At 44.7% G+C, this 13,789-nt stretch overlaps 1 protein-coding gene across 1 annotated transcript in view; it reads right to left on the bottom strand.

Moving 5' to 3' along the window:
- Nucleotides 1–10,553: 10,553 nt before the first annotated feature.
- The window catches only part of LAPTM4A (lysosomal protein transmembrane 4 alpha), a 71,518-nt gene continuing 68,282 nt past the window's right edge, over nt 10,554–13,789 (bottom strand). The window contains exons 6-7 of the mRNA XM_068279076.1: nt 12,628–12,726; nt 10,554–11,225 (exon numbers count right to left, since the gene is read on the bottom strand). Coding sequence (XP_068135177.1) covers nt 11,130–11,225; nt 12,628–12,726 — 195 coding nt within the window. The 3' untranslated portion in view covers nt 10,554–11,129. The remainder of the gene's footprint in view (nt 11,226–12,627; nt 12,727–13,789) is intronic.

The raw sequence follows: 13,789 nt of genomic DNA, 5'->3' as shown, positions 1-13,789 counted from the left end.
AGCAAGTCTGGCTTTGCAAATCCGGCCTAATTGGCTATTCATGAGGCAATGCTCATGCAAATATGCATTTGCTTTCGCATGCCAAACTATGCAGGGTCCAAAAACCAATACCGAAAGCGATCGCCCTGCGGGTATTAGTTCATGCTACATTAGCACTATCCAGGAGCGCCACGGGGAGGATTCAGAATGCCCCCATACAACCGGGGGACTGCGGGGTCCCAGGCTCTCTTACTGCCTGGGAACCACAGCGGCACCCCGGAGGGGGAGGCTGGGTGGCGCAGCTGCACCCCCCCCCCCCCCAAGTGTGGTCAGCGCCGGGGAGAGCCATCCGCACCCACCTCCCAATATTAAAAACAGGAACTTACCTTAACGTCCATTGCGTTCTGCAACATGCACATTAACTTGGGGGCACCACATGAGAAAGGAGTGAAGCATGGGTCACCCCGAGCTTTAGAGCTCAGGGCTGGCTCACATACAACACTCCGGGGTGGGGGGAGGACAGGCGCAGACAACTCACTCCAGGGCTCACACCACCAGAGCAAGCCATCCACCACCTGCCTCAAAAGGATACAACTGCAAAAAATGCTTTCCATGAGAAAAATTTTGCGTGCTCAAACACCAAGTTTAACCCTAGCAAGTCTGGCTTTCCAAATGTGGCCTAATTGGCTATTCATGAGGCAATGCTCATGCAAATATGCATTTGCTTTCGCATGCCAAACTATGCAGGGTCAAAAAACCAATACTGCAAAGTGCTCTCTCGCTGCCTGGGAACCACAGCGGCACCCCGGAGTGGGAGGCTGGGTGGTGCAGCCGCCCCCCCCCCCCCCCCAAGCGTGGCCAGCGCTGGGGAGAGCCGTCCGCACCCACCTCCTAATATTAAAAACAGCCACTTACCTTAACGTCAATTGGGTTCTGCTACATGCGCATTAATTTTCTAATGGAAAGCATTTTGTGCAGTTTGTATCCTTTGGAGGCAGGTGGTGGATGGCTTGCTCCGGTGGTGTGAACCCTGGAGTGAGTGCGCCTGTCCTCCCCCCCCCCCCCCCCTCTGGAGTGCTGTATGTGAGCCAGCCCTGAGCTCTAAAGCTCGGGGTGACCCATGCTTCTCTCCTTTCTCATGTGGTGTCCCCAAATTAATGCGCATGTAGCAGAACGCAATGGACGTTAAGGTAAGTGCCTGTTTTTAATATTGGGAGGTGGGTGCAGACGGCTCTCCCCGGCACTGGCCACACTTGGGAGGGGTCATCCACGCCACCCAGCCTCCCCCTCCGGGGTGCCGCTGTGGTTTCCAGGCAGTGAGAGAGCCTGGGACCCTGCGGTCCCCCCAGTTGTATAAAAAGGGGGCATTGGGAATCCTCCCCGTGGCGCTCCTGGAGGCCTGATGCACACCAAAAACTGCTAGCAGATCCGCAAAATGCTAGCAGATTTTGAAACACTTTTTCTTATTTTTCTGTAGAATTTCACCTAGCATTTTGCGGTTTTGTAAAGCGTTTTTGGTGTAGTAGATTTCATATATTGTTACAGTAAATCTGTTACTGAACAGCTTCTGTAACAAAAACACCTGCAAAACCGCTCTGAACTGCCGTTTTAGAGCGGTTTGCGTTTTTCCTATACTTTACATTGGAGGCAGAAACGCCTCCGCAATCCAAAAAATGCCTCACCTCGGGAGTATGCGTTTCAGCAAAACGCCTCCCGCTCTGGTGTGCACCAGCCCATTGAAATACATTACCCAAGCGTATCCACAGCCGCAAGTGGATCGCAAAACGCTGCTGAACCGCTCTGGTGTGCACTAAGCCGGATAGTGCTAATGTAGCATGTAGCAGGGTGACTGCTTTGTGGTATTGGTTTGTGCATGCATTTGCATGAGCATCGCCTCATGAATAGCCAATTAGGCAAGATTTGCAATGTCAGACTTGCTAGGGTAAGGCCTCTTTTCCATGGACTGTGAATAGGCAGTGAAATGGCTCTCAAACTCTCACAACTGCTCACTGCTGCCTTGTAACTGCTCACTGCTGCCTGGTAACTGCTCGCTGCTGCCTGGTATCTGCTCACTGCTGCCTGGTAACTGCTTGTTGCTGCCTGGTATCTGCTCACTGCTGCCTGGTAACTGCTTGCTGCTGCCTGGTATCTGCTCACTGCTGCCTGATAACTGCTTGCTGAGCACACAGCTCAACAGTCCGTGGAAAAGAGGCCTTAAACTTGGTGTTTGAGCACGCATACATTTTCTCATGCAAAGTACTTCTTCTTGTTTGAAGGTTGAGGCACTTAGTCTATTATATATATAGAAGATAGGAGACACACACAGTGATATTTGAGAAGTGAAATGAAGTTTACTGGATTTACAGAAAGTGTGCAAGTGAGGTAATTAGTGTCTCACCAGAGCTGATTAACTACTTCTGTGGATTTCTTCAAAACATGCACTGTTGGTGGGCCTTGAGGACAGGGTTGGGGAACACTGTGCTAAAGGATGGGTGTTACCACAAGATGAAGATTTAATCTCAGAAGTGACTTGGTTACCTCTTTCCCAGTTGCAGGGTGACCATAATTGTCTGTTCCTTGATGCTTGGAGTCATATGCAGTTTATACATATCTCATGTTCTGGCACAAGAGATCAGCTGTCACACTCACTCACTCACCCAGCTTGTTTAGGTGAAAGAATAATCAAAAAAAATCCTTGTCTTTAATATACCAACTGCTACTACTGTATGAGGTACCACACTTGGTCTGCTGAAAGCGTACACAATGCAAACCTCATGTCAAAAAGTAGACACTTCCCTAAAAAGAAAGAAACCTCTGGATCCTGAGGAGGCTCCCCCCACTGTCTTGTTGCAGCTCAGCTTGGATCTTCCAGAGGGTCCTGGCAAGCTGTTGCAGGACAGAGGATGGCACAGAAGCCTCTACAAGACCCACAGGCTTCCCTCTTCTGAGGTAAGTATGTGTTTTTTGATCAGAGGTACACCTCAGGTTAAACAGAAATAAGAGACTGATCTGAACGGTCAGTTCTCTGAAGAGCAATGGCAGAAAATTCTCATCCCGACCCAAAAATCCTCAGTATTGTCAAGGATACAGGAATCTACCTACAAAATTTTAACCAAATGGCCAGGGGCGTAACTAGACTTAATAGGACCCCCTGCAAAAATGATAGAATTTGGTCCCCAAACCCCATGTGATCAGGAGTCAACAAATGGCAGCAGTGTTCTGCTGTGAAGCAGGAAAAAAAAATGACACGCTCCTGTTTTTGTAAGCGAATGGGGAGGTTTCTTTGCTAATTGGCTGCACTTGTGGCTGGGGACAGGCAGGGCCGGCCTTTGATATGAGCGACCACATGCGCCCTGTCGCCCCACTGTCTCTCCCTGCGTCCTCACCAGCTGTAATTAGAGCAGGACTACAAGAACATGGTCGCCGATGTCCACAAATGGACAATCGGCGGCCATTTTCTTGTAGCCCTGCTCTAACTACAGATGGAGCGGAGGCGGGGAGAGAAGAGTGACATCGGCGCTGGAGCGTGGAAGTCAGGTGAGTCAGTCTCTGCCTGGCCCGCTGCCGCAGAAGGGGGGGGGGGGATTGACTGGGGGCATACTACCTACACTGGGGGCAGCTATGCTACTACACTAGGGGCATACTACCTACACTGGGGGCCAGCTATGCCACCTATATGGAGCAACTATACTACCTACACTGGGGGCAGCTATGCTACCTATATGGGGCAACTATACTACCTATACTGGGGAGGGACGCACCACAGCTATAACGAGCGTTGCAAATTGTTGGTGCTATATATGGGCCTGTGTGTGTGCGTGCATATGTGTGTACGCGCACAAAGAGGATGGGGGCACCAAAATCCGGTTTCGCTCAGGGTGTAGTGAAATCTAAGGCAGGCCCTGGGGATAGGGAGGAGAGGCACCCGAAGCCTCAGGGCACCCCTGCGATGGCAAGGGTCGCAGGGGTGATTGTTACCCCCATGCAAATAGCATCTTTCTCCTTGCAATACTTCATCGAATGTTTCCCAATGCTAATCCCTTGTGCTGGAGATGTAGGATGGGGAACATTGCTACACCTCTTCTGGGAGTGCCCTGATATTCAGCCTTTTTGGGGAGTAGTCCAAAAATATATTAACCACTTTACCCCCGCCCGTACTGCTTTCTCCGTCCCTTTTTCCATCCTTTAACCCCCAGGGACGGAGAAATCCGTACTTTGCGCACTCCCGCCGCTGCCCGCGCTCCCGCTCGTAAACACGCCGCCCGCCGCTAGTAAACACGCCGCCGCCCGCTCGCCTGGAGATCAATGAACAACAAAAAGAAATTGTCCGCAAACACTGGCAAGCTATATGAGTGTGCTTGGGCCCAAGAGAGGAACTATGCATGTAGAAAAAAGAAAGCCCATATGTACAGCACCACTCTCTATATATATTGAATTGTTATAAATTTTATTCACAAGAATTAACATCTGATAATTGACACATTGGAAAGTTCAATATATAAAAACACTTAAAAAGACCACATTGTCCTAGAATTCCAGCTGCAATGATTGATGTCCATCATACAAATAAATAATTACTTGCAAATATAGAAAAATGAAGATCAATAAATGTAAATTGAATATATACCAACTTGGTGGGCTACAATGTAGAGCCCACCAGTGGTAGAACCCGGGTTCAGTATTACCTAAAGTGCATATAACATGTGAGTACAAATATACATATATTGAAAGTGCTAAGTGCAAAAAATAAACATTGATGTGCAAATAATGAACTGCAAAAACTGTCGATCACTGATAATAGGAGCAGCCCAAGGATAAAGTGCATAGAGCGTGAGAAATGACAGTGAGGATGAAAATACTTAGCCCAGGTAATAGAATGTAGGCAGCTGGAGCAAGACTGGGGACCCCTCAGACATTCCACCAGGTTCGCGAGCGTCACCTCGCTTTGAGAGGAGGAGAGGACACCTAGCTTTGTGAACGCCAGTCCGGCGTTTAAATAAAAGGAAGAGGGTGTGTACCGATGGAGCGTGCGCCACCCGGAAGTGACGTCACCGCCGTGCGTGACCCGGATGTGACGCCGCTCTCATTCGCAATGGACGGATTGGAGGGGAAGGAGGAAATAGGAAGAAACCACGCTGAAGCGCTGTAGAAGAAGCCGGAAGGTGAGTAGATAGGCAGTTGCCAGGGAAACCCATACACAAATAAGGATGGAAAAGGATAACATCTCAATAAATACACTGGCTTGCAATCATAACAATACCAAAAACCATTCATTGCCTATATTATAACTCAACTAGCAAAACAATATTGGCAGACGTTGCTATTTAAAGAGAGCCATGCATATCAGCGTATTATTATTAAATGTGCTACTGGGGCAGATTTGGCACAAGAACAAAAGGGGCCAGTCAGGAAATCCGGAATAAATGTCCAAACAATTCTGAAAATGTCTTCAAAAAAATCCGGAATAAATGTCCATAGTCACCATAAGAGGCATATGTTGGTCGAATAAATGGGGTCCCATATTCACATGAAGTCCCGGTAGTTCATGGGCATTGGGGAAATAGAAGGTCCATACATAGGTCCATATTCCAGGGTCAAAAGGCATAAGTATATATATACACACACCAGCATGTCTAAACATCAATTGGCTAGTAGTTCTAGATGTTTGATGTAATAGCCGGGATCTGTCCGTGGCCTTGGCCCTTTGATATGCTTGCGAAATCACTCGCTTAGGGTATCCCCTGTCTTTAAATCGATCTGATAATTCTCGTGCCTGTGAAGAAAAATCACTGATGTTAGAACAAATGCGACGTGCTCGAAGAAACTGTCCGGTAGGAATATTGTTACGCAAAGGTTTGGTGTGCGCACTTTGATAGTGCAGCAAAGAGTTGACCGAGGTGGGTTTGCGAAACAGATCCGTGCTGAGATGTCCTTCTGAATCAATTTTGATTTTAATATCTAAAAAGTCAATGTCTGGTACAACTGTGAGGCCATCCAGGGTTTTCAACAGGTCAGAGCTATCCCTCAGATAGGATTCCAGACTAGTCACATGTCTTTGCAGAAAAAAATCTGTGTTCCTAGCCATCACCAGGATATCATCTAATAGTGCTTTATAATATTCAGTTGGATCTCCAGGTATGGGTACATAATTGTTGATATTCCTGAGCTGTTTGTATGCTTCTTGTAAGTACATCTCCTTGGGCCATAATACAATGTTTCCTCCTTTGTCCGATTCCATGTCGTTTTGTTGATTTTCTTGTAATAAGGCCATGAGATCTTCAAAGACCTGTCTATCCAAGGTCTCCATGTGGGGGAATACCTCCGTGCCTCCCTCAAAGTATTTCTTGAATACAAGTTTCTTTTAATCCATGTGCTGTTGTTCCCTCAAGCGTTTCACTCTTGGGGTTTGGGGGTCCCTGAAAGGCCCTGTTTTTGTGCCTCCTGCCGCCCCTCCTAGTTCGTTTTCTACGTCTGCATCGCTGTCCGATAAAAAAATCACTCGATGCTGTGTCACTGGGTACTGGGACCCTAGGATTATGTCCATTAATGGGTAGTTGCTGGGGGTCCCCCTGGGGTTTGGGCTTGTTGGGTTTGGGGTATCTCTTACGTCTTCTCCCATTGCCCCTATGTCTCCACCTATAGGCTGCTCCATTATCATAATCCTGACGATCTCTCATAAGTTTCTTACGTTTACCCTCTATAATAAACTTTTCAAAACTATCCATGTCAGTTCTTAATTGACTGAGAAAAGGCTGGACAATGGTGTTTCTGTTTAAAGCCATCAATTTGGTTTCAAGTGTTTTGAGCTCCCCTTTCCTTATGGCCATTAATTTCTCATCATGCTCTATTAGCATGTCAATTACAATGATCGAGCATTTGGCTAGACCCTCCTCCCAGGTGGCCCTGTAAGAATCAGTGACATCCTTGGGCTGATCCTATTATCAGTGATCGACAGTTTTTGCAGTTCATTATTTGCACATCAATGTTTATTTTTTGCACTTAGCACTTTCAATATATGTATATTTGTACTCACATGTTATATGCACTTTAGGTAATACTGAACCCGGGTTCTACCACTGGTGGGCTCTACATTGTAGCCCACCAAGTTGGTATATATTCAGTTTACATTTATTGATCTTCATTTTTCTATATTTGCAAGTAATTATTTATTTGTATGATGGACATCAATCATTGCAGCTGGAATTCTAGGACAATGTGGTCTTTTTAAGTGTTTTTATATATTGAACTTTCCAATGTGTCAATTATCAGATGTTAATTCTTGTGAATAAAATTTATAACAATTCAATATATATAGAGAGAGTGGTGTTGTACATATGGGCTCTCTTTTCTACATGCATGGAGATCAATGAACGGGAAAATCCAATACCGTTCGTTGATCTAAGCCCCACAATGATCCACTGCTCTCCTATGGGCAGCGCGATCATTGTGAGAAAAAACAAACACTCACAGCCTCCTTGTACTTCCTGCGAGCGTCCGGAAGGACGCTCGCAGGTCGCAATAAACAAAAAGTTACTGTAAAATTTGTAATGTTGCCATCTTGTGGCCAAACAGTAAAACTACACCCTTAGCATTTTTTACATAGAAATAAATTAGTTTTACACTAAAAATTAACTCATTACCTCCCACATTCCCCATTTTTTTTTTGTAATTAAAAAAAAAATTAAAAAATTTACAATGAAAAAAAATACATAAATAGTTACCTTAGGGACTGAACTTTTTAAATATTTACGTCAAGAGGGTATAACACTGTTACTTTATAAACTATGGGCTTGTAATTAGGGATGGACGCAAAACTGAAAAAAATGCACCTTTATTTCCAAATAAAATATTGGCGCCAAACATTGTGATAGGGACATAATTTAAACGGTTTTATAACCGGTACAAAAGGGCACATAAATTTCATGGGTTTTAATTACAGTAGCATGCATTATTTAAAAACTATAATGGCCGGAAACTGAAAAATAATTAATTTTTTTCCCACATTTCCATTAAAACACATTTAGAATAGAATAATTCTTGGCATAATGTCCCACCTAAAGAAAGCCTAATTGGTGGCGGAAAAAACAAGATATAGTTCATTTCATTGTGATAAGTTATGATAAAGTTATAGATGAATGAATGGATGGAGCGCTGAAAGGTGAAAATTGCTCTGGTGGTCAGGGGGTAAAACTCCTCAGTGGTGAAGTGGTTAAAATTCTAACAGATGGTGATCCCATGAGTGACCGACAGGTGGGGGCCCCACCCTGCATGCAACACCTCTCTGTCTATGGCTGAATCATTGCAGCTTTTGCTAGATTTGGTACTGCAGACACAGGTGTAAGTATGTGCACATTATTGGCACAGACAGGCCGTCTGCAGAGTGCAGTCTGGGAACTCACCGGCGCGCTTCCTCCTTCCAGCTTGAAGGAGGAAGTGCGCCAGCGTGAAGCTTGCAATGTGACCAATAGGACGCGTGCTAGCTCTTTGGAACGCAAGGCGGAGAGCGGAATTATGGGTACATAACCCCTTCTTATCCCCGCCGCACACCTGCGCCAATTAAACCTCATTTAAATCACGAGTAATCACTGGTGACTGCATCCAGTGAGCATCCCTGTCTGGGAGTGAGCATTTGCTTCCCTTGTGTTAGGCACACACGCCATAAACAGTAGGGAAGAAAAAAAATAGCCAGACCTGCATTCATTGGCAAAGGTTGTTAATGTCTGAGGAGTATAAGGGCTGGTTCAGATGGGCGGCTACCGGAATTGAATGCGAGCTGCACTGAAATGAAGAGCAGCATTTATCTCAATGCCTTCGAGGCCCGAGATTCCCACCTCTTGAAAAAGCAGCGCGACTGCTGTGATACTGGTGAAGTCCACCGGGGGCTCCCTTTCTCCATTCCACATGTATACTGCTGCATTATTGCACTATGTGACCTCAGCATTCATTGTATATTTCATCCGATCCTAGCACTCTCGTTGTGCTTGGCAACTTTGATTTTTTTTTTTTTTTTTAGGATTTCCTCATTTATCACTGCATTCTTCACTGAGCAACATTGTTTTCTGGTATCATACTTTCCCTTGGATGTTCTTTTTACCTCATTTCTTCACTCTTGATGCACTTTATCACGTTAGCATATACTGAACCCGCGTTCTATCCCTGGGGGAAGGAGGGGGAGGGGCTCCTTTTGTGAGCACTCCAGGTGATATTAGTATTCATTATCATTAATGGTATTACCTACATACTTCATTCACTGCAGGTGCATTCTATATTAAGATTATATCTAGCATGTTATGCTGCGTAATGCCTCAGGTGTTTTGATCATTTTAAATGTTTTTACCATTGCCTATAGTGCGGTATATATGAATGCAATGACCCGAATTGCCCCCCTGCAGTCCGCCACCACGGCAGCTCTCCTCTGCGAATCCCTCCACTGGCTTCCTATCCAGTTCAGAATCAGATTCAAGATACTGTGTCTGGCCTACAAATCTGTCCACAAAACCTGTCCAACCTACATTTCCGATCTTACTCAGAGGCACACACCTAGCAGCTCACTCCGCTCCTCCAATGAACTTCTCCTGACCGCATCTGCATCACCCAATCCCATGCACGCCTCCAGGACTTCTCCAGAGCTGCTCTAACACTATGGAACTCCCTACCTCCCCCCATTAGGGTTTCTGCCTCCTTCAACATTTTCAAGAAGGCCCTCAAAATTCACCTTGTCACTCTGGCCTACTCCCCCCCTCCCCTCACTAGTGCTATAAACCCGCAGCTGGACTGTTCCCCTACCTCTCCTTCTAGATTGTAAGCCTTCGGGCAGGGCCCTCCTCCTTATGTCTCCTACCTGTTCATGCACCCCCCATCCTATGCATCTGAGTGAACTCGACTTGCCTAATCTCTATGCTCCCATCCAGTGACTGACTACGCATTATTTTGTACTTATACTGTGATGGGTGATCTGGTTTGCATGTATTCCTGTATTGTTTTATTGCTGTTTGTCACCCCTAAATATTGTCTGCAACCTTAACTAATGTCCTGCGCTGTGTAATATGTTGGTGCTTTATAAATACAATAAATAAATTATATTTTTGCTTATGCATGTGTAGTGATTTGTATGGGCTTAAGGTTCCCCTTCGCCTGATATAACTTATAGCCCAAACACACACTAGTTTTATTATTGCTGAGCATGTTTCATTGCATATTTTCTTTTTTAATAATTGTAGGAGTCAGAATATTCCACCCCCCCCGACTCCAGGTACCCAAAAATTGCTCTGACTCCTCGACTCCACAGCCCTGGTTTCAGGTGTGTGATTCAGACATTATTTATGCCAAAAAGATCAGCAGGACTGCCAGGGCAACTGGTATGGTTTAAAAAGAAATGAATATGGCGGCCTCCATATCACTCTCAGTTCAGGCGTGCTTTAACTGCAGGTTTCTGTGGTTTAGATTCAACATTGCACATTTATAAGATTCACACCATTTTCAGGTGGTGGCATACAGCCCCTGATGTGAGCATTCCCACAGTAACTCTCCCCCCACAAAAGATGGTCCCACCCAGGAAGGTGACACTACACATGTTTTCTATAAAGATTTATTGATGAAAAATCTTATATCACAGGTAAAGAGGAGAGATCCATGGGATTACAGCAGCTGGAAAACAACCACAAAACACTGCAGCTATTCTTTTTTTACTTATTTTATTTAAATTTTACTCAAGAAAATATTTTTCTTTTTCCTCACGTATGGCCTCACTGCCGGGTGGATCTTAACCCCAACGTTTTCTGTGTGCAACTGGCAGTGAGGGGCCCAAGGCATGAAAAGACAACAGAGAAGTAAATATTGCAACAACAACAAAAAAAAGAAAAAAAGAAAAAAAAAAAAAAAGGAAAAAAATATATATAATGAAATACAATAAAAGTTTAAAGTACCACTAAACCGTTTCTTTCCACCCCATAACTACTCCCCACGTAAACTAGAATCAATAAAAGATTGTCATCATAATCGTTTCCAAGGTTAAGGCAATAGAAGCGTTGTGTTACATAAAAATAAGGGCATGATTTAGGGAGGCGTGTTACCGTGCCAAACGAGCAGGAGAATGAAACACTCAGGTTCAATGTAAAGCAGGATTAAAAGATTTGGGGGTGGGGAGGAAGTTATAAGGCTTTATCATCAGTCTGGATGTAAGGAGGTGGGGGGTCCTTCTCCTTCTCTGGCATCTTAATGGCCATCTCATATGTAGGAAGGATATACTGAAAACAAAGAGATATAGAAACAGTCAGTGGCATGTTCATACACGATGGGGCGATTTATGTAAACCAGTACAAAGAGAATGGGTGCAGAAGTCAGGGATGGTCAGAAGAGCAACCAATCAGAATCCTTAATCTGAGCAGCTGCTTCATTTTCACTTGCAGTGGTCTTAATAAATCTGCTCTAATGTTCATATACTAATTAAAGACACTGAAGATAAAAAAAAAAAAAAATGATATAATGATTTGTATCTGTAGTACAGCTAAGAAATAAAACATTAGGAGCAGAGATTAATATTAAAAGATCTAATATGGTTTCCAGCTCAGGAAGAGTTAGAAACTCCAGTTATCTATGCAAAAGAGCCATTGAGCTAAACGACTTTCAAAGTCGCAGAGAGCTCTGTCTTCTGAAGCTTGTTATCTCAACTGTCAGTCACTGTATTTTCTTTTTCTCTGTAGAGAAGGGTTAAATAGTTCCCTGGTGTGCTCTGTAAAAACATTTTGAATGCTGAGTAGTGTGTAAACTGCAAATATTAGAGAATGATTGAAGGTTATAAAAAACACTACATAACTGAAAATAAAAAATATGAGACCATTTTCTTTGCTACTAATGTTCTAGTAATTATCCGTACTACACAACCAAGTCACAATTTTATTTTTCGCTCCAGTGTCTCTTTAAGACTTAAAGTAAACCTGAAGTTCCCTTTATTTGGTCTCCGCTACATACCAAAATAACCAAATTCAAGAGTTCAGAGCTGGGCACAAGTGAATCCAAAAACCTTCAGAACTTTATTCCAATAGGTACATAGTAACAGCAATAAGTGGGTGGCAGAGAGGCCCGACAGCCCTTTTAGGGATCTCTCTGCTTCGTCAGAGACCAAAAAGGCCTCTGACTAAGTGGGGAGCCCCGTGAAATGGCCGTCAGGCCTCTCTGTCACCCCCTTATTGCTGTTACTATGTACCTATTGGAATAAAAATCTGAAGGTTTTTGGATACACTTGTGCCCAGCTCTGAACTCTTGAATTTGGAGTTAGACCAGTCTGTGTTGAGTGCCAGCCCTCTGAATGAGAAAAGGACACTACTAACATTTTAGTACATGCTCCTATTATATATCGCTTGGACTATTGTAATGTATTGCTTGGTGGACTACCAACTAACTGACTCCAATCTGTACTGAATTTGGCTGCTCATCTCATTCATCTCTCTTCTCGGTCTTCCTCTGCTGCTCCTCTCAGTCAAACTCTTCATTGGCTGCCAAATAGTGAGAGGATCCAGCATTTAAACGCTAACCCTAACTTACAAAGCTCTCCACAATCACCCTTCCCTGTACATTTGCTCACTAGTTTCCAGAAATGGAAATGCCAATGTGGAATTTCTGCTAGGACACAAATCTGAAAGTGCATACCTGTGGAGGGGTTTCGAAGGCAGGATAGACGGCTATCTCAGGGAGGTGCCTGTTGTTGATGTATTTGTAGCAGTTCCACACGACATTGATGAGGTAAGCCTGCAGACATGAAGCACAAAGCCATTATTCACAAGCACAGCACTGGAGAAGCACAACCTGGAACAGTCTATTCGTTTTTCAGGAATATTGTCATTTGTACACAGGTGTCAAACTCCAGGCCTGGAGGGTTAGAGCCATGCCATTGTTTAGGATGGACTGAGAAAGAGAGGAATGTGTTCTACCTGATGGACCACACCTTTCCTGATTCAGACCCATTAATTAATTTGAGCTGTACCAAAAATGTGTGAGGACTTCGGCCCTCGAAGGACCAGCTTGACATCCCTGCTTTAGGGGAAGCAAAAGTTAGATACCTCCGTACTGAAAATCCTCTGGATCCTCCAAAGGCTACCCCCGTTCCTCCTGCAGACCACCCTTGGATGCCGGGACCCTCTGGAAGCTCACAGCCATGCTCCTGTACATGGCGGAACCCACGCATGTGCAGTAGCATGGAGCTGCTGGTTGGGCTCGGCAGAAAACCAAAGCCCGTTTGGCTCCGTGCTACTGCGCAGATGCGAGCTGCCTGAGCAGTGCAGCCATGCTTAGTCCACAAGCCCTTTTCCAAATCTGATCAGACCATACACAACAGATCAAGGCTCAACCAATCCATCATATCACATTTATTACTGCAGCTTTAGCAGAAAATGTAGATCACTGTGCTATGGTGTACGAATAACAGCTCACCCTGCTCCTGCAAAAGTCCCAGCAGCATTAATTACTATTCCCCCTCCGGGCTTCCATTGACACTGGGGTAAGTTGCAATTAGGCTTCCAGCTTTTGCTGGCTGCCGAATTACACTTTTTTTTTAATAGCAATTTGGGCTCGGTCATTTGAAGGCGCCTTAATTACTGACTGACCGCCACTATAGCCGTAATTCACATTATGGCCTAGGATGACTCTTGGTGCGCCCAAACTTCCTGCCCGTTTTGTTCTTGTTTCGTTAGATATTTATTTTTGTTACACGGTCAACATTGTGATACGTGGATAACCCCTGATCCATTGGTAAACAACAAGTGACACTTATGCTAACCTAGAAATAAACACATATATAAGTAGATAAATACTA

This window comes from Hyperolius riggenbachi, chromosome 4, assembly GCF_040937935.1.
Source record: "Hyperolius riggenbachi isolate aHypRig1 chromosome 4, aHypRig1.pri, whole genome shotgun sequence".
Taxonomy (NCBI): domain Eukaryota; kingdom Metazoa; phylum Chordata; class Amphibia; order Anura; family Hyperoliidae; genus Hyperolius; species Hyperolius riggenbachi.
This window is presented reverse-complemented; position numbering and strand designations above follow the sequence as displayed.